Source organism: Podarcis raffonei, chromosome 12 (genome assembly GCF_027172205.1).
Source record: "Podarcis raffonei isolate rPodRaf1 chromosome 12, rPodRaf1.pri, whole genome shotgun sequence".
In the NCBI taxonomy this organism is placed as follows: domain Eukaryota; kingdom Metazoa; phylum Chordata; class Lepidosauria; order Squamata; family Lacertidae; genus Podarcis; species Podarcis raffonei.
In genome coordinates this window covers 58,415,021-58,441,661 of record NC_070613.1, presented here as the reverse complement: position 1 = coordinate 58,441,661, position 26,641 = coordinate 58,415,021, and the positions used below count along the sequence as shown (strand labels likewise).

Sequence of the window (26,641 nt, the reverse complement as noted above, 5' to 3'; positions counted from 1 at the left end):
AGAGGAACGGAGAAAGACCCATTTGTATGGGGGCCTGAGCAACAGCAGGCCTTCCAGGATCTTAAAACTGCATTACAGCAGGCCCCAGCACTCAGCATCCCCAACCCTGAGAAGCCTTTCACCTTGTATACAGATGAGGATCAGGGGATAGCCAAGGGAGTGTTGTGTCAAAGACTGGGAAGCTGGCAGCAGCCTGTCGCATATTTATCAGAGCGACTGACCCCAACTGAGCAGGGATTGCCCCCTTGCATGAGGGCAGTAGTAGCCGTGGCTACCCTGTTGGAAAAGGCAGACAAGTTCACATTTGGACAAGACACCACTTGTGTGACACCCCATGCGGTCCCAGCTCTGCTTGATATGAAAGGCACTTATTTTCTGTCTCAAGCAAAAATGAGGAAGTGTCAGGTGCTGCTATTGAATCCACGCTTAAAGTTCCAAGTTACTGCAGCTCTCAACCCAGCAACCTTACTACCGGTTGGAGAAGGTGAAGAGCCGGCCCACGATTGTGTGGAAGTCATGGATGAAGTGTACTCAAGCAGACCTGACTTGAAGGACAAGGCCAACCCTCACTGGTCCACCTGGTTTGTGGATGGAAGTAGTTTTGTGGAAAATGGCCAGCGAAAAGCAGGATACGCCGTAGTAGCCCTAGAAGACCAGGTCATTGAGGCGAAGCCCCTTCCTCCTGGTACCTCCGCGCAACTCGCAGAAATAACAGCACTCACTTGGGCCTTGTGCCTAGCAGAAGGGAAAAAGATCAACATATATACGGACTCCAAGTACGCCTTTCTGACTTTGCATGCCCATGGGGCGCTGTGGAAAGAGAGAGGACTACTTACCTCCAAGGGAAGTCTGGTAGCACACCCCCAAGCGCTTTTAGACCTTTTGGATGCTGTCTGGAAGCCAGAAGCGGTGGCAGTTGTACATTGTTATGGGCACAAGACTGGACCGGGCGAAGAAGCCAGAGGCAACCGATTGGCAGACAAAGTAGCGAAAGAGGCAGCCCGAGAATCACCTCCAGCACCGTTTATTGGAGCCCTGGTCCCTGAAGCACTTCTGGATGCTGCAGCAAAGCCCCGTTATTCTGATGCGGAGAAAGCTTCAGCTAAAGAGGAAGGATTGCAAGCTTCCACAGAAGGCTGGTATCTCACCCCTGATGACCGGATATGGGTACCAACTTCCCTGTCTCGTCAGATTGTCCAGCGGTATCATGAGTCCACCCACACAGGGCCGGACGCCACCACTCAACACTTAGGGAAGTGCTTCTATATATCTAATCTCTATCAATTAGCTGCCCAGGTATCCAGAGGGTGCATTTTGTGCCAGAAGAATAACCCAAGGACAGGACCTTTGGTCCCCCCAGGAATCCAACACACCGGGAGTGCCCCTATGGAAGATCTTGTGGTGGACTTTACAGAACTACCCCGATGTGGACTTTACCGCTACATGTTAGTGGCAGTGTGCACCTATACTGGATGGGTTGAGGCATGGCCCACCAAATCCGAGCGGTCTAGCGAGGTGACCCGATGCCTCTTGAAAGAAATTATACCCCGTTATGGCCTACCCAGGTCCATCGGATCTGATAATGGGCCAGCATTTGTTCATTCAGTGTTGCAAGGACTGGCAAAGGTTCTACAAATCAACTGGAAACTACACACCGCCTATAGGCCTCAGAGTTCTGGGAAAGTAGAAAGGATGAACAGGACGCTGAAGAACCAGTTGTCCAAACTCACTCAGGAGACTGGCTCTAATTGGGTGTCCATGTTGCCCCTGGCCTTGTTAAGGGTCAGGAGCCTACCTCAGAAGCGTACCCATTTGTCACCTTTTGAGGTGATGTTTGGAAGGCCAGTCCCTTACGTCAGGATGATAACGCCAAGCGCGAGCAGAGATGTCCAGTTAGAAAACTATGTACAATCACTCTCCCGAGTTCTCTCTTCTCTCAATAGGTGGACCCAGGCTCGCACGCCTTGTGTTTTAACCGAGCCCCTGCATCAGTTTGAGCCAGGCGACGAGGTGTGGATCAAGGACTGGGCCCAGGCACCCCTGCAACCGTGCTGGAAAGGCCCGCATACTGTGCTGATATCCACCCCCACCGCTGTTAAGGTCGCTGGCATCACCCCGTGGGTCCATCACACCCGTGTTAAGAAGGTTCTGCCTAGTTGGACAGCTACACCGAATCCTGACGATCCTCTGAAGCTGACCATCTCCAGAAAGGCACCGGACGACCGCCCTGCTGATACCACTCCGGACGCTGGTATCTCAACGCACGGCTGAAGAAGTGGATGGGAGGGGCGCCCGCGGGCAGCGTCCCCAACGCACCTGTATTGGAAACCAAACCCCCAGAGAACATCTTGCCCCATGCAAGAGCAAGGTGTTGTATAGCTGTAGTTTGGAGCGGGAATTCCCCTGTGGAGATTTTGTCTCCCTTTTCAAGTAAGGTACGGGTGGCAGTCTTCTCTTGCGGGTGTGTGGCTTGTTATTTTCCCTCCCCGCTTCTCCAACCTAGAGAGTCTCTTCCCCCAGATCATTTCAGCCACGTACACCCTCCTGGGATTTCTGGTCACTACTGTTACAGTTTGGGGCCCAATTCTTAAAATATTTTCCGCAATGTTTGACTTGTGGAGCCAGTGGGAATGGTGGATAGGAGGGCTCCTTCTCACCCTGGTCATTTGGATGTTTGTCTATTTCTGTTGGCATGAACGCCACCGGTTTTGTGGGAGGAAAGGGTCAGCACCTATTCCCTTAACCCTCCTGTTATTGGCCCTGCTTGGGATGGGTCTAGGAGATGATACACCTATCCGGAAGACCGGACGGTCAGAGCCCTACCATCAAATTTGGAAAAACAATACATATATTGAGGATATGAACAGTTTTGCATCTACCCTCAATCTCTCTGAGTGCTGGGTATGTATGCACATTCCACCACAGTCCAGCAGACCTGGCTTGCTATTACATGGGCTCCCGATAAATGCTTCCTATTATATTAACAATACCGACCCAGACAAGCAAACAAGGTCGCCCTCTGTATTTCTTTCTCTAACAGAGCAGGCACCACTTTGCTTTGTGTTTACTTCTAACTCTGGTCCCTTTTTAGGTAAATACCCGTTTTGTAACCGCACCTACAACTATGTTAATATCACAGCAGCCTGGAACCATTCAGCCCCTTGCACTATGGCACCCCGTGAGATGCAGGCCCTATGTAATGACTATGAGGCCGCCTTCAGAGGGTCATATTTCAGCGGATGGTTCACTTGGATGAAGAGGAGCAAAAGGTCTATGCTCCTGCTCCAACCTGATTTGTGGCTATTTTGTGGCACTAGGGCCTACAAAGGGGTCCCTGTTACCTTCTCTGGGACCTGCACCTTGGGAGTAGTTGTGCCCCTGGTATATAAAGTGAACAAACTCCCAGCGGTCCGCTTACGCAACAAAAGAGAAGTGCAGTCTCCTATTACCCGCTATGTCGAGACTGCCGTCTCCAGAGGCATTTTACCTTCAATTGGTGCCGCCATGAACTACCGTGATTTGCACAGGCTATCAGATTGGACTACGGCCCTGTTTAATTCCACTATTAAATCTTTGAGACTCATCAATAAGGAACTATCTGACCTGAGAGAATTATCTCTCCAGAATCGCTTTGCTTTGGATATAATTCTTGCGTCTAAGGGAGGGGTTTGTGCACTAATTCATTCGCATTGTTGCATGTACGTTTCTGACTAGTCAGTAAACATTTCTGCAACCATTGACCAGATGGAACAGATGGTGGCTCAAAATCCCATGGAACCCACTGATACTGGTACTGGGGATCCCTGGCGATGGTTGTACTCCTGGTTGCCTGATGGCAGCTGGCTTCGTCATGTTATGGTTTTAATTGCTGGACCTGTTTTAATCTTATTGCTTCTTTGCTTTTGTACCCCCTGCTTGCTACAATGTTTGCAACAAATGGTACACCGCTTTACATCTCAGCTCCTTGGTCCTAAGGTGATTGCTTTCATGCGAGGGTATCATGGTTTGCCTGTGGATGCGCCAAAAGGCGATCCAGAAGAAGAGGAGGGATTGTAGGGAGCTGATTACATGTAGAGCTTTTTGCTTATAGTGCCTACTCATATTACTAATAGAGTGTAAACTTATATTGCTATGACAATGCTAACTTTGCAATTTGAAGGGAAAGTTTTTGCTCTCCCTAGACAGAGGAGGAGAAGCGTCGAGACGCTTCAAGAAGCACTTCTCTTTTGTCCTAATTACCCATATAAGGAAATAAGGTCATGGCCTAACTGCCGAACTGTGGAGGATGCACCTGCATGGCCCCCTCCTGTTGTCACACCACATCATGCCACCTCTGAGCACGAGGCACCCATGCCCCTCTGCACCAATCTGACAGAAGGCCACGAGGCACCCATGCACCCCTTGAACCAATCAGGAACAGACACACAAGCTGATCACGAGCTATATGCAACAATGTATGGGGAATCAGGGTGGGGGTAAAAGTATAAATGTTATTGCCTGAAGCTATGTGACGCAGCCAGTTTTCAGAAGTTATTCTGCTGGTTGCCTGCTGCAGTGTTATTCAATAAATCTCTTTTCTTCGAACCTTCGTTTCCCTGGAACCTTTGTTACTCTCCGCGACCTGGGGTTGGCGGGCCTGCTGGATCCCAAGGTGAAAAGGGGGTTCAGCCTACACTTTCAGGCCGAGGGAGCCAGCGTTTGTCCACAGACAGCTTTCTGGGTTATGTGGGCAGCATGACTAAACTGCTTCTAGCGCAATACAACACCATGACAGAAAGCAGAGCACATGGAAATGCCGTTTTCCTTCCCGCCACAGCGGTAACTATTTCTCTACTTGCAATGGTGTGCTTTCAAACTGCTGGGTTGGCAGAAGCTGGGACAGAGCTCACCCCATAGCAGGGATTCGAACCGCTGACCTGATCGGCAAGCCCAAGAGGCTCAGTGGTTTAGACCACAGCGCCACCTACGTCCCTGGTTCAGCAGTACTAACTAGACACCATTGTACCATTAGATGGCTCTTTTATTATAGAATAGCAAAATGTCCATCATGGAGGGTGGGCAGAAAGGGCTTGTATAAGAGTCTATATGAAGACTATTAGAATCTTGTGGGTTTCTAAGGCACAGGAACTCACTGGAGTTTCCCTCAGTCAAATGTTGTTTCCAAACACTGCTTTTCCTCCCCATATGAATCAGTCAGATGTTAATTACAGCCAACCAGCAATTAAAGACAGAACATAAAATAGTACAAAATCACAGCATTAGTAGAAGGGATAGGAGCCTGGCACAAATGGGTATAAAAGCTGTTTGCAGATCCATATCTGTCTTTTGCAAAGAGTCGTAAATACATCTGCATACCTTATTACTTTACCCATGCGCATGAATGCTAAGAGCATTCCTGTGCCTTTGAAAAGCTCTCTTACGCCAATTCCAGCCTTATGCATGCGTACTTGGAAATGATTTCCATTAGAAATGAACGAGACCTTATTTCCAGTGAATGTGCTTGGAACTGAACTGTTACTGTTAATTTGGCTTGTATGCTACATGCTTTAAACCTTGTTTATTAAGCAGCAGTGTGTGTCTCATTACACACGTCTACATTTCATTAAATCTGAGGCAAAATTTCCCCATGGAACAATATTGCTAATATTCCCAATGGCTTTGCAAATCTGCAGAAAGGCCCCAAGGTCAGAATTTCTTTTGGAAAGGTTAATTAAGTCTGAAAGAAAGATATTATGTGGTGATTAAATAGTAATGAGCAAGGAGCCCGGTACAAATGTGGTGTGTGACACAGTACCAAATGGGAAAGCTGAAAACACCTACAAATTTATTATTTTATTACCTATTCTATTATAAAATTACCCCTGGGTGTCCAGAGTAATTTTTATTCTTTCTCAACTTGCTTCTGACAGAAAGGGGATTGAGTGGTCAGCACTCTGCCATACATATATAAAATCATAATGCATCTCTGGAGGAGTTCAAGGAACTTTAATAACATTCCTGACATATTTAAGAGAACTTTCATCAAAATTGCCATGGCTCTCAAGCTGGGTAGCACCTCATTCCAAATCACAGTGGAGCGTGCTACTTAATGCAGGCACATATAGGAAGGATGTCTTGCGATTTTACCTTTATTAAAAAAAAAATCACATGAAATTATAGCATCTTATTCACGGCTCATTTTAAGAACTTCCAGAGTATTGACTTCACAGTCTCTGATGCTTTGGGATTTAATATTTCAGTATTTAGAGAGTTCATCGGGCACACAAGCTTAGCAAAGGGGAAAAAATGTTAATCTAATGTGGGTTTTCGTTTTCCCAAATCAAGGGTGTAAATCAGATCTGATTTGGTTCACTGCCTAGTGCCCAGACAACATATTTCATTCTGTCTGGAGCTGTTGGTCTGCTTGAGCTCTCCTTTAGCGTACAGTATGTGAAACATTTGCGTTCATAGCACAGAGATCTTCCATTAAATAGTAGTTTAAGCTTTTTCACTGGTAAAAATTAAGTCCTTGGGTTAATTTTAAGCATTTGCTTTAAAATAGATAGCATTAAGGACAGTTTTACATGCACCATCACATAGTAGGCCTTAGAGTGGATCACTCAGTTTGCAGGGTTGATTGGTGCAGTTGGTTTTACATGGGGCACTATTCTTTAATATCTTTAGTATCTTCGTATTTCTTTTTAAAATGAGCTCCAGTCTACAGCAGGGGGAGGGTTTTTATTTATTTATTTACTTTTTTATTTATTTACTTTTTTATTTACTTATGGACATAGAAAGCCTTCATTGTAAACCAAGCTTTCTGCATGAATGCCTGGTTCTTTCTACCCTCTTCTTCTTCTTTTCTTTCTAAAGATGGAGAATCTCCTTGTAGTGTATCCAACCACTTATCACCAATTAATAATGCGTAGACTTACCCCACTAAGTGCCCCTATTAAATATAGTGCACACACCTCACTGTACACCAGTTAATACAAAGTTTTACAAATTTACCACGGGATGTCTAGTGTGGCACTTGTGTGAGGGAAAACTTAGTAATTAGAGTCTCAGGAAGAAAATGATAAACAAGAAAAGTTTATTAAACAAAAAGAAAGTTATGAAACAAAGTGAGTCAGGAAATGCGGCCTTTCGGGTAGAAGTTAACTTATTTACTTTAATTAACTATAAGATGTCTCAGGCTTAAACACAGTGTACAGTCACAGCTTCTCTTAACCTCTCTTTACACAAAATCAGTTGTTATACTTCCGTTTCTGTTACTTAGTTATATGACAGGTTCTTCAGTTAAATCCTTTTAATGCAACACAGCTTCCTTCACAGACTAATACCCTGCTTCATGAGTGAGGGGCACTTTTCCTCAGTTACCACGCCTGAGGTATTCCCAAAGGAATAACAGATCCAGGGGATCCCCTCACCTAGAAGGACTCTCCCCTCCTGGCTAGATGGAGACCCAGGGAGCCTGGATTCCCACAGGTTCTACCTCTCCCAGTTCAGTCCCAACCCTCCCAGGACACTCCTGTTCTCTCTGTATACCTTTCCCCCCAGACCCTCAAGATGGTCTCCCTATCCAAGCTGTGAGGCTCTGTCCTCTCGCTATGGATAGTCTCCTCAGTGTGGATATTTAACTTCACCCAGAACCAGTTCTCCCTCAGTCAAATCCTATCCTACTCCCTATTTCTCCAGCTGAACCTTAGCCCTATCTCTTCTCACATCCACCCCTATCTAACTCTCCCTCAGAAACTGCCCCTTTTATTCTCTCCCCCAAAATGATGCTCCTCCCCCTTCCGTGGCTAGCCAATCAGATAGAGGCTCCAGCCCTCTGGTGGCATTTCAGGGGCACTGCATCGCCAGACTCTGGCCTGGCTCTGCTGTCCATCACACTCCTTAGGCGCCTTTGTACAGTCAAGCGCTACTATAGATGGTCCAGTTCACGGTGAAAGTTAGCAGCACGTAGCTCAGTTACTTCAGCCCTCCTAACCCGAATATATGAACCATGGCAGACACAGTGGCAATTTCTGCCGGCCAGGAAGCAGGGTTAAATAGCAGAGGTTGATACTGAGACGAGCAAATGGATTAAATAATGGATTAAGTAAATAAAATAAAAACAAGAACTGTACTGTGCACTGGCATCCTGGGTGTCAAATTTCAGATCTACCAATCATTGATGTGTCAGCCCTTTAACCCGGCCCTGAAGTTTTTATGGTAGGGTTAAAAACCATATGGGTGAACTCCTAAAGGTCTTGATAAGCTTCTTGGGATTTGCTAGACATCTTTGCTTTACATAATATTACTGGAACATGAGGAGCAGTCTCTCATATATTTTTTTAAAAAGCAAAAACAAAAAACCAACAACATGCAATTGTATACTCAAAAACCTTAAAAGAATCAAACCATTTTTGGAATTGTCCCAACATGCTGCTACAGAGGTGCCATCTTGAATAAAATATGGGGGGGGGCAGATAAGCCATGCCCTGCATAATATTTCTCATGTAGTTTTATTGTTTTTTATTGTTGTGCACTGCTTTGCATAGAGCAATATAAACATTTACCTATTAATAACCATCCCCTCTTCTCAGTGATCCTTGGAAATTGAGTTATGCAGTTCAAGAGGGAGGGGTTGCTGGGGCCATCTTTTCAGCGCTTCAATCTACCATAGTTAAATTCCCAAAATGCTTTGGGGAACCTAATGACTGTTGAAAGGTGTAGATATAGCCATTGTCTCCTGCTTGTTGTAGGTCAGAATTGACCCAATAGGACCTTTTGAACAAGTACTTCCAAATATAAGTTTTTCCTAGTAAGTCTTTAGCAGCACTGATGCATATTGATGTATAGTACTAAAGAGACAATAGAGTGACAGTTATCACTGCATTCATGAAGAAGTGGTGATTCAAGACTTGGATCAATGGACCTTTGCTGCAGCATAGTAGCATAGTTCAGAAAACCTTGATAAGGTTATTTAAATAATTCTCGGTCAGCAAGTGAGTTAAGCCCATCCTTATCTTTAAGAACAAGGTTAAGTGTTACTTAAGTTAGTGGAAGTAGCAGTTTTCATTAAGCAAGTGTAAAGTTTGCATTTTAATTAGAATCTAGCATGCTGAACTAAGCTTGAGTGGAGAGCCTTAACTAATTAAAATGAAATCTGTCTAAACCACAGAGCCTAGGGCTTGCCGATCAGAAGGCTGGCGGTTCGAATCCCCGTAACAGGGTGAGCTCCCGTTGCTCAGTCCCAGCTCCTGCCAATCTAGCAGTTTGAAAGCACGTCAAAGTGCAAGTAGATAAATAGGTACCACTCTGGCAGGAAAGTAAACCGTGCTTCCGTGCACTACTCTGGTTTGCCAGAAGCGGCTTAGTCATGCTGGCCACATGACCCAGAAGTTGTCTGTGGACAAACGCCGGCTCCCTCAGCCAGTAAAGTGAGATGAGCGCCGCAACCCCAGAGTCGGTCACGACTGGACCTAACAGTCAGGGGTCCCTTTACCTATATAACTGAAATCAAGTATTCAAAGCATTTCAGTAGACCAGTGAATATTTTTTAATGAACAGATTTAAAACTGTTCTCATAACATTACAGTTGTCTGTGTTTGTTCATTTGCTTGTTCCTTAACAGCACTGTACATCAGGGTCATCCATTTTATCCTCACTACAGGCCTATGGGATTGGTGAAAGATAGTAGCTGGTCCAATGTCACCTTATGAGCTTTGTGGTTGAGTGGGGATTAAAGCCACTCACAATTCACTGCCTGGGCCTATATTCATAATTTAGCATATTTGACCTTAAAAGTCGAATGTCAAATTGAATTAGTTATTTGACTGCTTATGACATGCCCACCAAGTGGATGTTTGAAATCTGCAGCCTGGTTTATCTTGGAGTTAGGGGAAAGAACAAGAAATGATTGATGTAATGGCTGCTGGCATCACAATGACCTTTATCTCTGCATTGAGAAAGACTTTTCCTTACTGCTGCTCCTGGGGAAGAGGAGAGCACAAGGGCACTCCAACAGATTATCTATATTAGAAGGTCCTCAAACATCATATTTTACCTTCCCCTTCTCATCTTCTAATGCTATTTCTCCGGCCTCTGCTGATGGACAGACTTACTTGTATGTGGAAACCTGAGATTTATTTTAGAAATAGCCCTTCTGGAGGGCCAAAGATATTGCCTAGTATGGCAGAGTCAGTCAAGTGCACAGTGTTGTAATACCTATTTATCTACTTGCACTTTGACATGCTTTCGAACTGCTAGGTTGGCAGGAGCAGGGACCGAGCAACAGGAGCTCGTCCCGTCCCGTCCCGGGGATTCGAACCACAGCGCCACCCGCGTTCAGTCTGAGGTAGCACGTCAATGAATGTAGCTAATCACAAAAGTGCAAGGTTAAAACCTACCATAAAGGGTTTTTTAGTCTCATTCACGGTGGAATTTGGATTGTCAGACTCAAGGCTGCTGCTGCTTACAGAACTTATCTGTCAGATTAGCAGGTGGTCTCTTAGCTGGACATAAAACAACAAGATTTGGGGCCTCTAAAAAACGTAAGAAATATATTGCTTCATAGAGAAGAGTCTATTTTCACCAACCATTATGTGGACAATGAAGACAAGGGATTTTGTACAAATGTGCATAAAGTGATTTATGGTCAGGGAACTGTAATAAACAGATGCCAGGAGCCCAAGAGATGACATTCCATCACTGGGTGTGGACAGGTCCCTAAATGTAGATTGGTCCAGGTAGACCAACCCCTTGCATGTCATTATGACGGGTGGCAGTGATTTAACCAGTCTTCACCTCTATTCGTGCCAAGTGGAACTGAGTCCAGTCAGATTGTGAACCTTTGCTCAAAATCCTCAAAAGCACAGATAGCCTCATTTAACATGACTATTCTTTTAGAATTTGGCTTCAGCTATAACAATTAATTTAGGTAATCAGTGCGATTAAGTGATTGATATTTTTGCAGAAGTGAACTTAAAAAATACCCACTGTGAAAGGCTGCAACGATTGAAAAAATAAATCATCTTTCTGCATCTCTTGATTGGTTATGTGCATTTAAAGATGACCTTCCAAAAAATAAATGAGATGTCTGTTACTTAGTCAACTGTTACCTTCATTAAGGAACCACAAAATGGCATCTATGTATTTGATAGCATGGTATTTATTCCAGGGTGTGTTTGGAATGATTAACTCATCAGTTAAAAGCATGGGATTAAAACATACTTAACCGTTTGGTAACCCCACTACAGTTTTTATACTGACAGGAGTGGTTTGGTTCCTGGCTGGCATCCACCTGTCTTGGGAGACAATGGAGGAGCGCACTTTGGGGGTGGGTAGGGAGAGCCAAACGGTTGAAGAGTTACAGAGCCTTCTATGGCTGTAGAAACCAATGTGGGAGAGACATGTTTTATTGCCGCTGGGGTGGATGAAGGCATCCAGTTGTGCTGTTGCAGATGCACCATGGTGACCCTTCTCTCTGCGCTCCTCCCAGTGGTCATTCCTCCTTTGGTCACTGCTGCAGATACATGAGTGATTAAACAAAATAATAAAATTAAATGATCAATAAACCTTTCAGTTTAACATGTTGTGTTAAGGGCTTCCCATGTTCACTCAAGCTGCAAAATGCTAATAAATTACCTCTGCCAAGCTCCCCCATGCCTAACAAATGCACTATTTAAGGAATATTGATGTGGTGTGCTATGCTATCCTGTGGTAAATTGCAGCTTCATCACTTTCTTGGAGTTGAATGGCTGTCAGCAGCAGAGCATTGGACCGAAGTCCCAGATTAGACATTCACTGGAATATACATATGTACAACTGAAGCTATCATTCCATGTTGGAAGCATGCAACTAGCAACTAGCAACCAACACCGTCCACACAGAATTGGAAGGAACCTTGACAGTCATGTAGCACAGCCTGCTGCCAAGGTGAAGCAGTGATTTGCTGGCTTTTGGGGAACCTTCACTAGACTTATACCTGGTTATACATAGTTGCATGCCTCGTCTTGTCATTGATTTAATCAGGAGTGGAAACTGACATTTACCCAATACAGTAAAGGTAAAGGCACCCCAGATCGTTAAGTCCAGTTGCGGACGACTCTGGGGTTGCAGCGCTCATCTCGCTTTACTGGCCGAGGGAGCTGGCGTACAGCTTCCGGGTCATGTGGCCAGCATGACTAAGCTGCTTCTGGTGAACCACAGCAGCACATGGAAACGCTGTTTACCTTCCCGCCGGAGCGGTACCTACTGTATTTATCTACCTGCACTTTGACGTGCTTTCGAACTGCTAGGTTGGCAGGAGCAGGGACTGAGCAACGGGAGCTCACCCCGTCGTGGGGATTTGAACCGCCGACTTTCTGATTGGCAAGCCCTAGACTCTGTGGTTTAGAACCACCCACGTCCTTACCCATTACAGTACCCTTCCATTATAAGCATTAAATGTGAAAGGGAAGTCATAAAGCAGGACTTCTAGAAGTGGGAGTTTGGCCTGTGTCCATTGGCTGTAATCCAGATTTGTTTGTTTGTTTGTTTGTTGCATTTATATACTGTCCTTCCTCCAAGGAGCTCTGGGCATCATGCATGGCTTTACTCTGATTTTATTCTCCCAACATCCCTGCAGGGTAGGCAATGCTGAGAGATAGTTACTTGTCCAAAATCACCCAGTGAGCAAGGATTTGAAGCTTGGTTCAAGCCTGTTGGGAAAAAGATTCCTGCATTGCAGGGGGTTGGACTAGATGACCCTTGTGGTCCCTTCCAACTCTATAATTCTATGATTCTATCCACCACCCTGCACCGACTGTATGTGCACAGTAACAGTACTGTGACTATCACAGTTTTCTGACTGTAAGTGCAGTTGCCACGCCAAGGAAACAGAGTCATGTAGAATCAAGTACATAATACTTGCCACATGCTTTCAACTGTTTCCGCATACTCACTGCAGTATTCCGTGATACTTTCTATAGACTGTGCCATGGATCATTGTAACTGCTAATTGGGAGGAAAATAGATTGTACAAGCCATGGCAGCATACATAAAATTTATAAGCTGATATAGAATACCAAGTGAGGTGATTAAAGTAAATTAAATACCCCAGCAGCACAGTTATTGTGTTGTTTACTGCAAAGATGACATATATTCAGGAGATGTGGCATTGAAGGTTTAAAACAGAATAAAATGCCCACAGGTCTTGAAGAAGGATTTTGTTTGCTTATAGGCTTTATGAGTCCCAAACATGATGCTTTGTTAACTTTTAGGGGTACTTATTACTGGCATCAAGAAAGAAGTAGAAGCAGAGTAACATAATACCTGTAAGGTTTCACTCCACTCCTGACATCTCAAAGGCCAGGTTCCACAGATCCGCACACCATTAACTGCAGATGTGCAGACTATTTTCAGTCTTCCAGCCATAGCCACACTGGAACTTTTCATACCCTTTCAGAGGCGTTGCCTGAGGTTTGAGTGGCTGTCACTGACTCTAGAGACTGGCATTGGTGTTGGACTGGCGTAATAGGTATATGTTCTAGTTATGTGGAGGGGATGCGCTTAAAGTTAAAATAGTTCATAATAAAACGTATAGTAACTCAACCTTTCCTTGTTCTGAATGGTTCTTGTCCAGAGAGTCATTAAGAAAACGAGAACCAAATAAAGTGCTCAAACACATAGCATATTATTTGAATGACTAATATACCGTGTAGCTAGGAAGGGAGCACACAAATTATTCCCTTTCAACAGAATGAAACATAAATAAACCTTAATAACTGTTGGCTCATGGATGATCAGCAGTTGCATAGGGCTATTTAGGATTTTTAAGGGAACTGTAGATGTTTATGATGCTTGCTTTTGAAAGCTATGATAGGAGCCCCACAGTATTCTGTCTGTTACTTTTTCAATGTTCCAGTCAGATCTGGAATCACATTCAATGGCAAGAAAAGCTTAATGGAAAAGATACGTCATTAAGTGAAGAATCGAGGCATAATTGGGACAATTAAGGTGCCAAAAAAAAGCCCTGAGCAATTACTGAATTGCTCACTTTTGCATTTCCTTACTACATGGGGCATTTTGATGATCTTAATCTTAAACCTTACTTTAGCATTAACAGCAATGTTGAAATCCTGTTTTTTGGAGTTTCAGAACTTAATAATAAAAGGCCACACTTTGCTAGGAAGTTTTGTCTTGCCATAGAATATTTCTGCCAGTTTCCTGTCCTGAAATTATGGTGTTAGTTGCCTGGAAAAGCCAACAAAATGCTAAAAAGAACAAACTACAATGCTTATGTTGTAGTCTTAACACCCAGAGAGGGCCATAGGTTCCCCATCCCTGGTCAGCTACTGTGCATTGAAACATATATTCCCAGCTTAAAATTCCAGCCCAGCCAAAGGTCTGTGTCTTCTGCATGGAAAGTTCTCCAGAGGAATGAGGAAGTCAGGCTGGCTTTGCAGTCCCTCTTCTGAAGAAGTGAAGTGAAGAATAAGACTTGCCTGGTTTAAAGCAGGAAGTTCCACACTTCTTCCCATTTTATATTTCCGAAAAGGAGGGGAAAAGATTAAGGTGGTTTGGAGCACTGGTGTAGGGTGGGAGGGCACATGGGCCATGCCCCACCCAGCATGCGAGCTCTTTTCCATTAGCAGCAGGGGCTGAGGAGTGCAGAGGGTCTCTTCACCCTCCACTCCTCTGCTCGGCGCACCAGTGCTCACCCGTTGGTAGCAGGGGCTGGGGAGGTGGGAGGGTGAAGAGCACCCTCTGCCCCCGACCTACCTGTGAGCCCCCACCTGGCAGCGCCAGTGGCGAGGGCTGGACAAGTGTTCTCCGCACCTGGCGCTAATGAACAGCCATTGGTTTGGAGACACTTAAAAAAAAAAACCGCCGAAATCTACACTCCCAACATTTCCCCTGACATTCCAGAGATTTCCACCCAGACACTGTTTCCGAAGGCCGAATCCCAGCTATGTCTGGGAAATTTTGGACATATGGCAGCCCTAATTTTATGTATTGTGACTTGCTGTTATTTTTATTGATTATAGTTTGGTTTATTAATTCCTTATTGTAATTGCTGAGAGTGGATTTCAGTTCACTTTCTATTTTGAGAGGTAATTTTAGTATGCCCTATTATATTCTAATCAATTGTTGACTATTACTTTATTTGGTATAAGATGTTTATTTTAAAGTCATATTTTTATTATGACTTTTTTTGGATTGGATTGGATTGTTCTAAGATGTGTGATATTTGTTGTATATTTTTTTGTTCCTTCAGCTTGCAAACCACCTTGTGAATAGCAATATAGAAAGGTGGTTTACAGATTAAAAGTGAAAATGTATTAAAATAATGTGAGGTTCAGATTTAATGCCCCTGGCCTGGTGTTACAAGAACAGGCTCTGAGATTGAGGTTGGGTGTCATGCAGTGGGAACCACTGAGACAGGCAGAGCCATACTTTGTTTGCTGAGCATGGCACAGCTTCTGGACTTGGCAGCAGTGCATTAAGGGCTCATACATTACATTTCAGTCTCCAGGATAACTGCTGCCTTTCAATCTCTAGGTAGCTGTAAGCCTTTCTGTGAGCAGAAATGTAAGTCACTGCAGGTTAACATTCACCAGAATACACATTCAACTTCAATTCCAAATGTTCCATGGCAACAAAATAATATTTTCCAAAACGTGTTGAAAAACTACCTTTCTGCAAGTACACAGTGTGGGGTGGGAGAAAATAGGGATATACTACCCTAGATTTTCATATTCATGTAATCAGTGATGCTTCCTGTGCTATACATATGTGGGGGGACTCTTATCTAGTTTCTTGCAAGCCTGGAAACCCAGCATGGAGAATAATCTCTGCAGACTATGCTGCTCATCCATGGCAGAATTATAGGAGAGCTGTCTCCTATAACTGGATGGATTCTTTCTTTCCCTAACCATTGCTGATGAATACACAAACATGCCTAGATGCTATGAATTATAAAAGAGACGGAAAATCAGCCCATTAATAAGATTCTGAGTGACTTTGTAGCAGAAGAAGTACCAAAGTTGTGAAATGAATTGTGATACCTGCTATAATTTTCACTCATTTAGTATCTTCAAGGATAAATGTTACATATCTGTGCATCAGTCGGGCTGATCTCAGCCCAGTAACCACAAATTATTGTAGTCCAAGACATTAGTTTCTTAGACGGGAAGATTGGAAATTTCAATCCATTTTATTGATGTTAACTTTGGAAAAGGACACCACTGTTTCAGTCTTGCATCCCTCCCCCCCCCCCACGCTCTCTTTTTTAAATTCAAGAAATATAGTGTGAGAAGGTTAATAAAAAATATCTAACTAAGAATTACTTCTTTCTCAGCTTTTTGCCTGATTACATCAGTGGGGACTTTGATTCTATTATGCCTGAAGTAAAGGAGTATTATACAGTCAAGGTAAGTTTTTATAAAATTAAAATTTCCTAGAAATCATCTTTAACACTCATTTTGCTGCTCTATCGCCTGGCACGCTTGGGAAATGCTTCTCCCTATAGCAAACTGTTCTAAATAAGGAACCCTGGGTTACTGGGTCTCAGGCAGAAGCAAATCAGTGTATTTCTGATATATATCACTTTCTTGTGATCCATAACACCATTCTATCCTTTTCCTTAATCTGTGAACTTAAAAAAAAAAACCTTACAAAAATCACATCTTAAGTTTGTATTTTCTCTCAAAACACATGCTTCAAAACATATTGATAGGCCTATTTTGATCCAAGAACTGTGTTGGAATGTTTGGGAAGTAAGAAGCTCAGAGCAGATCAGTTTGTGTTAGAATTCACAGTATCAAATTCCTGAAGCATCCCTAGTCAGGGCCGGCCCTACGATGAGGCAAAGTTAGGCATCTGCCTCAAGTGAAGGATGCTGAGGTGTTGGGAGTGACCAGAGCTATGAGTGCCATGTGGCCCCTATGTGAGCCTGTCCTTTTCACCAGTATTGGAATAAGATTCAACTACTAGTCCTGTTGGCTTCTATATGTGCCCCAGGGGAGGGCACCATCTTGTCCTTCGCCTCAGGCAGCAAAATGTCTTGAGCTAGTCCTGTCGCTGGTCAAGCGTTCCTCAGTGAGCATACTGCAAATGACAGACCAGCATCCCTTGAAGCAATGTTTCCCAACCTTTTTGCGACCGTGGCCCCCTTCCAACCTTGTTTCCTTCCTGTGCCCCCCACCATGGATGTTTCATGGCAGATGGCCATCCAACCCAGTAGCATAGCCGGGGGCAGGGGGCGCCCCCGGTGGCACTTACCTTGGGGGTGGCACATCGGAGCCCCAGGTGACGCACAAGTCTAGGCAAACAAGCAGGTCCCCTTCCCATTGCCACCCCACACCGCACTTACCTGACCTGGGGGTTCTGGATTTCGGGCTCTATGGGTCAAAACAGGAGCCTCTGCAGTCGCCCTCTCCCCCCGGAAACAAACCAGACTCTTGGCAGAGTTGGAGTTCCAACAGATATTGCAGCCTTTCTCAACCTGTGGGTCCCCAGATGTTGTTGAACTACAACTCCCATCACCCCTAGCTAGCAAGGCCAGAGCTCAGGGATGATGGGAGTTGTAGTCCAACAACATCTGGGGACCCACAGGTTGAGAACCGCTGAGAAATTGGGATGTTGAAGTCTCCCATGACTACTATATCTCTCCTTTTTGAATGTTTGGTAATCTGCTTTTTGAAGTCATAATCCAGTCTTCAGGGAGTTTATAGCAGACATCCACTGTAGGGTCACTGTTGTTTCTCTCTCCTACAATTTTTACCCATATTCCCTCAATCAGCTTTCTATGCTCCAGGTTATGGATTTCTTCACAAGTGTAGACGTTCTTTACATATAATGCTGCTCCTTCTCTCTTCCTGTTTGGTCTATTCCTTTTGAACAGGTTATACCCCTCAATTCCTACATTCCACTCATGAGTCTTATCCTACCAGGTTTCAGTAATGCCCACCTGTACTAAAAGCTCCAATTCATCTTGCTTGTTTCCCATACTTTGTGCATTTGTGTAGAGACAACTGAAACCATGAGTCACTCCCTCCAGCTGCCTTCTTCTTGTGATATCTTGCCCTAAAGCAGGTTTCAGGAGCACCACCTCAGTTTCCTTTGCATCAATGAAGCTATTATCCCCAGTACCATGAGTTCTTCTGTCCCTCCCCCTGAAGTTTAAAGCTCTCTTGAAGCGGAGACCTTGATTCAAGAAGCCAAACCCTTCCTGAAAACACCACTTGCACAGCCAGTGGTTTACCTCCAGTATTTTCCTCTCTCTTCCTGGACCACGACTTTCAACAGGAAGGAGTGATGAAAAGACTACCTGTGCCCCAAGTCTCTTCAGCTCCCTGCCCAGAGTCTCATAATCCCTTGAAGCCTGGTATTATTTATACCGACATGAGTCAGAAGGAAGGGGTGGTGATTAGTGGGCTTTTTAAGACTTGGGAACCTCTCAGTCACATCATGAATCTTTGCACCTGGAAGATAGCACACCTCCCAGGACATCCTGTTTCCTCCTCACACTACTGCCTCTGTCCCCCACACATCTCTTCCTCCTCTGTGGAGTGGCAGGAATCGTTCTGTACACTTCCAAAGCCTGCTTGGAGTGTTCTAAGGTCTGCTACTGCTGTTCTTGAGTTTTCCCCTTCTGTCTGTTGGAGCTTATCTGAATATTATTAGAATAGGTTACAAAGGGGGGAACCTTATGGTTTGTGTACTTCCTACTCCTCCCTCTCAGCTTGCCTTCTGTACACTGCAATTCCATTTCTCTGATGTCTCCATGGAAGGTAGCAAGTGGGTTATCAACATCCTCATCTACCATCAGTAGCCTAGGATTTGAAGGACTTAGGTCAAGAATGGAAAAAGACTCCTCCAAGTCCATTCCCTCCTGTCTCTTTTACCTCTGGGGCACGGCAGGAATTCTGCACACTGTACCTTTCACAGCCACCTTGGTGTATTTTGAGGTTGGCAACTACTGCCTAGCTTTTCTGGACACCAGAATCTGTGTCCAAGGTGAGAGCATGGAAGCAATTTTGCAGCTCTAAAGACAAAGTGCGGTTTGTGACTGTCCCACTTCTGTGTGTCACATTCCTCCAGAGGTTTCATCTCTTGCACTGGGTGATCTTCCTGCTCCCTGGGGGCACCCAACCTGTGTTGCTGTTCCATCACAGTCCACTCAGCTCTGTTGAGAAACTGCATGTTGTCCTATAGCTCGAGGTGTGGCTAGGCGGGCCTCAAGTTCTGTACCTTCTCTTCCAGCAAGACAACCAGTTTGCACTTGCTACAAGTGTACTGCTGCATGTTTTCCGGCAGAATGACAAACATGGCACAGGTCTTGCAGGTCACTGCAGTGTAATCCAAGTAAATTCACTTATAAAAACATGATAACTTGCTGGAAAATGTAATATTCCAAAGATACTTTCACTATGTTTACAGTCTGAAGGGAATAGGCACCAGAAGTATCAAACCTGCTGTGTCATTAATAAATACATTAACACTACAGATAGCTCTGCCATTAATCTTTCTCTTTTGAAGGCCCCCAAAGATACTCAGTAGAAATAGGCTTTCAGTGAATCTTTATGTCAACTTGCTTTTTATTCAGATGTCAGCAAGTTTACATGAAGATTATATAGCAGCTACTATTAGTCCTTTGACAGAGTATCAATCATTTGGCAAATGGTGTAGAGGGCAAATGGTGTACACTTTATTTTTCTTGATTTCTGCTTATCTTTTCTGGTTATTATGTGAAGAAACAGACTGAGAGTGTAAAGCTGCTCAACTATGAAGATTTATGGGGTATTAATTACTGTTGAGTGACTTTCAGTGGAATGTGCAGTGGAAGTGTGGAGTTTTTTCTGGAACAGAAACATGCCTTTTCACATATGGAAGAAAGTCTGTGGTGGCCTTCAATTTAATAAATCAAATTTGCTATAATTTACAGGGAAATATCACCTAGAACATTTTCTTTTTAAATTTCCTGTTACAATACCATATTAAGACAGGGCTTCACAGATTCTAGCTAGGTTTTTTTAAAATGACCATTATTTCCTAGTACCTAGAAGTAACACCCCACCATGAATAATATCTACACTTAACAAAATGCAATTAACTATTTTCATCAGGTTAAGAAATTGATAAAATTAGTTTTTTGTTTTTTTAAAAAATGATGTAATTACTTAACTTTCAAAATTTTCATCCTTTTTTACATCAGAAACAAAATGTTTATAAAAAGTTGAAATACTATATGTAGCATTTAAAGTTGCTGATTTTAAAGCCAAAAAAGTGAGAATGTATGGATCTCAGCAAATGATGCTGCAGCAAAACCCTCTAATTTCTTGTTTCCCATTCAGCCTTAGGGGAGAAGTCACACCTTCCCTTTAGCACACAAAGGACTGATAAGTGCTGTCCGGCAAAGACATGGTGAAATCAAGAAGTACCGTATTTTTCACTCTATAAGACGCACCAGACCACAAGACGCACCTAGTTTTTGGAGGAGGAAAACAAGAAAAAAAATATTCTGAATCTCAGAAGCCAGAACAGCAAGAGGGATCGCTGAGCAGTGAAAGCAGCAATCCCTCTTGCTTTTCTGGCTTCTGGGATAGCTGCGCAGCCTGCATTCGCTCCATAAGACGCACACACATTTCCCCTTACTTTTTAGGAGGGAAAAAGTGAGTCTTATAGAGCAAAAAATACGGTAATTATCAGTGCTATAGATAGCTCCCCAACTTCCAAAAGGTGTCAAACTATCTGCCTGACTGACAAGGCACAGCCAGCTCTCAGTCAGTACCCACCAGGCTCTCAACTCTTAAAAGTGGACTATAGCTTTATCTCTCACAGTCCCTCATCCCACTGTTGCTTTACACATGAGGAGACCAGAAACATGTTTGTAAGTAGCTATAATAGGCTAGAACAAGGGTCCCCAAACTAAGGCCCGTGGGCCGGATAAGGTCTGAGGGACTCGTTTATCCAGCAACACCCACTGCCGCCACCCGCTCTTACCGGTGCTGCACTGCGCGGCTGCCCACTTCCGGGTCAGAGGAGCACCGGAAATAGCTTGTGCGCAGAATAATTCCTGGCCAGGATTTTGAATTTGATTCCACAGTTTAACACATAATATAATATACTGAAGTTTACCATTTTTACAAATTATTTTTGTCCAGACCTTTATTCTCCCCCCCCTACAATAAAACCTTTTTTGTTGTTGTTGACCTAATGTTTTGTATATTCCTATTTTAGTTCCTTCATTTTCTTTTTAGATATCTAGATATTGCTAATGAATATGTTTTGTAGTGTATTGATGAAGAATTGGTATTTCATTCACTTTGGAACAAATTCACATATTATTAGATAGTGTATCAAAGCTGAGATCTATTCACATGTTTGTATTAAATTTCTCAGCTTGCAATATTTCTCATTTACACTTTGGCCCCTAAAGCAATTCACCATCATGAAGGAAGACAAAAATAGAATTCAGTAGAATAAATAACAATATAGTTCGCTGTCCATCAAATATTATAATCTTCCAGTGCACAAGAATGTAATTTAAATACTTTCCCCCATTTTATATAGTTATCTAACTATCCAAAAAAGAATGAAAAGAAGCAGGCATTTGTTTCTGCAGTTGAAACTAAAGCTAACTTCATTTTACATACAAAAATCTTCCAGTGCAGCTGTTCCAACTGAATTCAAAATAGTAAAATAAGAAAACAGGATGAGAGGATCTGTAAAAATGTAGCATTCACATTTTGTAATGTTAGCTCCTCCTGTTGTTACAAATGGGCTAAAAGCAGATGCTTGCATAAGTGGTTATACAGTGGTACCTCTGGTTGCGTACAGGATCCATTCCGGAGGCCCATTTGCAACCTGAAAAGAATGCAACCCGCGGATCGCGATTCACCGCGTCTGCGCATGCGCGTGTCTGTGCATGTTGAAGCGGCAAAATCCGGAAGTAACCCTTTCCGGTACTTCTGGGTCGCCACGGGACGCCACCTGAAAAGGCGCAACCTGAAGTAAACGTAACTGTATAACAGTTTCTCCTGCATGAAAGACAGAAGCACCCCACAGGATGGGAGCTAAGCTTACAGCATGTCACAGACTGGGTGGACGCAGAGGAATGGTGGGAGGAATCATCTGGGGAACTCCCAAGGGAAGAAGGCTCAGAGTCCAGGGCGATGAGTGGTCTGAGGGAGAAGACTGGGAGAAGGAGGTGTCAGAAGCAGGAGGTGGCTTAGTGAGCTAGAAGAGCCTGTGACAGAGAAGTCCAGAATGAGGGGCTGAAGCTGAGCCAGGAGAGGAGGAAGGCCAAGAGGCAAGAGGAGTCTGGCAGGTGAAGAGTCACAGGTACAGCGAGCTCTTCTCCCCACCTGGTCTCCCAGAACCTGGAGAGGAATGAAAAGGGCAGAGGGGAATTTAGCTTCACGCAGGTGCAGTCTCAGATTGCTTAGGAAAAACCTTGGTGAGGAGGGGACTTGGGCAGCTGTGGGGACCTTCCTTCTCAGCAACTGCTTCCTGAGGGCAAGACCTGTCTCAGAAGAGTTGCTTGTGCTCATTAGGCCTGACACTCCTCTGCAAGTCCTGTTTTTGCTAATAAAGAGTAAACTCCAAGTTGCTTGGTGTGATTTAGCGCTGTCTTGCTCCTTTCACAGCACTAGTGTGTTGGCAGAGAGGGATGCCTCATCCACTTGGAAACCAGAGTGCTTTTGTACATTAGTAGCCTTTGGTGTGACTGTTCCAGTATTGGATGGTCTGTGCGAACTGGAGTTGGGAGCCGTATCCGAAAATCCTTGAAAACCATCTGACAAAACCACTCAAAACATACCACAAAAAATAAGTGAAAGCAGATGAAGAGCTGGTCCAGAAGCCAAGAGGACTAGAGGCCATAGTTCTGCTACATTTGCTTGTTGTGCGGTTTACTGTCTTGGGTGCTTGTACTGCAACAGCGAATAAAACTGAGTTACTCATTTTCAGTGTTTATATATTACCATTAAGATTTGAGATTGGGGTTTTCTGGGGGAAGTAAAATTTCTACTCAGCTTCAAACATGACATTTCATTCTGTCTTTTAGAAAATGCACATACTTCTCAAGTTCTCAAAAGTTTGGTTTTTATGTCAGCCTGCCTCCAACTGTATGTAATTCCTTCCTCATTTTAAAACTTTTAAAGATTTTGAGCATTTCAGCATTGGGTATGTTTTCCTAGCTCTTACACCTGTGCCATTGGCCCATTAAAGATTTGCAAGCCTAGTTTTCCCTTTCAGCGGCCTCAGAATGGTCATGAAACTTTGGGAAACAATGCTTCTTGACAGTTTATAGGTGCTTTCTAGTAAAACACCATCTCATTTAATACACTACATTTTTAAACCTCCCAATGAATATTTATCTGACCAAATGTAAACATCTCTATCTACTTAAATGCATACAGTGTTGGCAGCAAAATCAGTGACCGTCCCTGGTGGCAAAAGCCCTAGCTATTCCACTGCCTGGCTGGATCAGACCAAAGAGCCCATCTAGCAGCATCCTGTTTTCACAGCATCCCGTCAGATGCCTGTGAGAAGCTTGCAAGCAAGACCTGTGTGTGACAGCACTCTCCTTGCCTGTTCCTAAATGAGAAAATACAGTTTCCCTGATCATCAAAAACTGGTTTGGGTTTTGCAAGGTGTTCAGATAATATTTCTGTAGCAAGCTGATGTAAATTGTATACTTACACATTCATCAACACAAACTGAATACTGTTGAAATATATAGAGACCAACTTAAGTTTGTTCTTGGTATAAGCTTTCGTGTGCATGCACACTTCTTCATGAACACTGTTGTAATTAGTAGAACATAGCCAAAAATCACTCATTGAGTGCTTTTTTGAATATGAGTTCTGAAATATTCTGCTCTTTGGGATCAACATTGGGATCAACACTGGCTGCCTGAAATTTAACTAGTTTTCACTCAACTCCATGGAACAAACCAATTTGCATCCCAGGTCTTGAGCACCTTGCATGGCTGTCTTTTTGTATTTGAAGAGGCTAGTCATGAACTAATTCCATTGTTTCCCTTTTCAGATTAGGCTGTCACTGGTTAAAGCACTTCATGTATCTAATTTGCTTTCATTGTAATGCATTTCAACTTTTTCTGTACATCCTGTATCTCAAACTGACAGGGAAAATGTATTTTTAAAAGAAGACATGCAGCATGAAAGCTCTCTGTGCAAAAGAGACTTGGTTGAAGCTGCAATCCTGTGTATGCTTACCTAGGAGTAAGGCCTGTTGAACACAGTGGGAGTTCCTTTTGAGTAAACATGCTTAGAATTGCCCAGTGTGTATAGTTAATCCTTTTGGCCTCTTTTGCCTCAGGCTGTGCCTGATCTGCACAAACAGGAAGTAAGTTGCAATAGTAAACAGTTGTAAAACTTTTCCTTGATTTTCCTTGATTATACAACTAGAAACAGCAGGTGATTACATGACTGAATGCTTCTCCATATTAAAAGTTTGTGTGTGTGTGCCGCCCCCCCCACACACACACACACTGCACGTGGCAGAACAGATGTCACAGCGAAGGGTTCTCAGAATTCTCCTTGATTTTTTTATGGAGCAGCATCCAGCCATGTAACCCGAACTCTTCTTCCTGCAGTTACAGAAAGGTAGCCGTGTTGGTCTGCCATAGTCAAAACAAAAAAATTTTTTCCTTCCAGTAGCACCTTAAAGACCAACTAAGTTAGTTCTTGGTATGAGCTTTCGTGTGCATGCATACTTCTTCAGATACCAAGTGTGCATGGTATCTGAAGAAGTGTGCATGGTATCTGAAGAAGTGTGCATGCACACGAAAGCTCATACCAAGAACTAACTTAGTTGGTCTTTAAGGTGCTACTGGAAGGGAAAAAAAATTTTGTTTCTTCATCCTGCAAAGAGATATGCTGTCACCAAACAAATTTACCCTTCACCTCATGGTTGTGAGAACTAAGCCTACTCATTAGAGGAAGAAGACAAATTTCCAATCACAAAAGTCCTAAATTCATCATATCAGCAAGAAATGTTGAACAAGTGTCACATGGCCTATATAATATATTATTTCTAAGCATACATGTACATAGAAAAGGCATTGTTTTCAGCATAAAAATACATAGAAGAGTTAAACCCAATGGCATTTTCAGAAATAATGCTGATTGTTCCAGTAGACCTTACTCTACAGTTCTAGATTTACCTTTGAGCTTCTGAAAATCACCTTTCATTAAGCTACCATTAGTTGCTACTGGGAATTGTAGCATGTCAATAGATGCCTCCTGTCTCCATTTTATCATTCCAAGCATGGATTCAGCTTCATTAAGATATGAAATAAACCTGTTGTCAATTGGACCTTTCCTTCCGCAAACAAGGTAACTTATAGTTTTTCCATTGATGGTAGTCTTTCCCCATTGAACTCAGTGGAACTTGGTAAGTGCAAAGGCAGATACAGTGGTTTGAGGTTGCTGTCCTGTACACACCTTTCTGGGAGTAAATTTCATTAAACTCAATAGGAATTATTTCTGAGTCAATGTGCATAGGATTCCATTGTTACAGCTCTATACAGGCTGCTGCTTTAGAAGAAAATTCTTTGCTTTTCTATAATGATAGTACAGTAAACCTGTAACTTTTGCTTACATGATCACAGCTTTGAGTGTGTGCATGTGGAGGGCAGTAAATAAAGGGGGAGCTGGGGAAACCCACTGTTCCCTGCTCTCTGTTTATTTATTACACCCTTGCACCCACCTGATTTTCCTTGCTTAACTGGGCTTTGGTAAGGTGACACAAGGGCTCTAGCAGCATCCCAGAGCCCTCATGCCTCTTTCCAAGACCCTGGTAAGCAGCCCTCCACCTTGGGGGGCATTTCTGGGGGTTCCTGACTTTCCACAATTTTGCATTTGCACATGGACCCCCCAGAACCATACTGTCACAAAAACTAAATTCCCACTGTAGCCTAAATCCAGTAAAGTTGCTCCTGGAAGGAGCTTGTCTGACTGTAGAATTTATCCTCATGTTAGTCCGCAAACCCCAAAATCTGGGACCCCCTCCAAAACAGTGCCAAAATCTGGCAACAGTTTTGCAGCATTTTGCAGCAAAAATCCTGTGTTTTGAAGCACCCAATCAACTGAGCAATTGCTACGCAAAGCTAGGGTCATAGCTATCACCCCAAAACCCAGTGTTGACCAATTCACTGCAAAACAGTGCCAAAGTGTGGCAACAGTTTTGTAGTGTTTTGCAATAAAACCCCACATTTTGCAGCACCCCGCCAACTGAGCAGATGCTCCGTAACTTCAGAAGCATAATGTGTGATGCGTGAATGGAAACAGAACAGCCTGGGGAATGTATCTGCAGATTCCACATTTTAACAGCTTTAATATTAAAACACCATTTATGAATTGTAATGTGTAGTAAATGTGAGTCTTTGGAAAGTTAGCAATTTAATAGTTGTATGGTTTCCTTTCAGGAGTTATTCAGATTTTAAAGGCAGCAGAATTTAAATATTGTCATCTTTATAGAGGTAAAAGGAATTCAATATATTTCCTGAAGCTCTCCAGGATATGTCTTGGTGGCAGTGTGGAACCAGGGATCCAGAAAGCTCTTCATGGAAGGTCACCTATAGGATTTGAATTATGTCAAGAAAAATGGGGGTGGTGTATTGCCAAGATTGTGAGTTGCAATTGCTCAGTTGGTGGGGTGC

At 43.5% G+C, this 26,641-nt stretch overlaps 1 protein-coding gene across 12 annotated transcripts in view; it reads left to right on the top strand.

Moving 5' to 3' along the window:
- TPK1 (thiamin pyrophosphokinase 1) overlaps nucleotides 1-26,641 on the top strand; it is a 259,313-nt gene that overhangs the window by 111,709 nt on the left and 120,963 nt on the right. For all 12 annotated transcript variants that reach the window (XR_008327150.1, XM_053359643.1, XM_053359645.1 and 9 more), the window contains one exon: nucleotides 16,310-16,382. Coding sequence is in view for 11 of the 12 variants with exons in the window: in XM_053359643.1 (XP_053215618.1) it covers nucleotides 16,310-16,382 (73 nt within the window). In the remaining variant the exon portion in view is untranslated. The remainder of the gene's footprint in view (nucleotides 1-16,309; nucleotides 16,383-26,641) is intronic.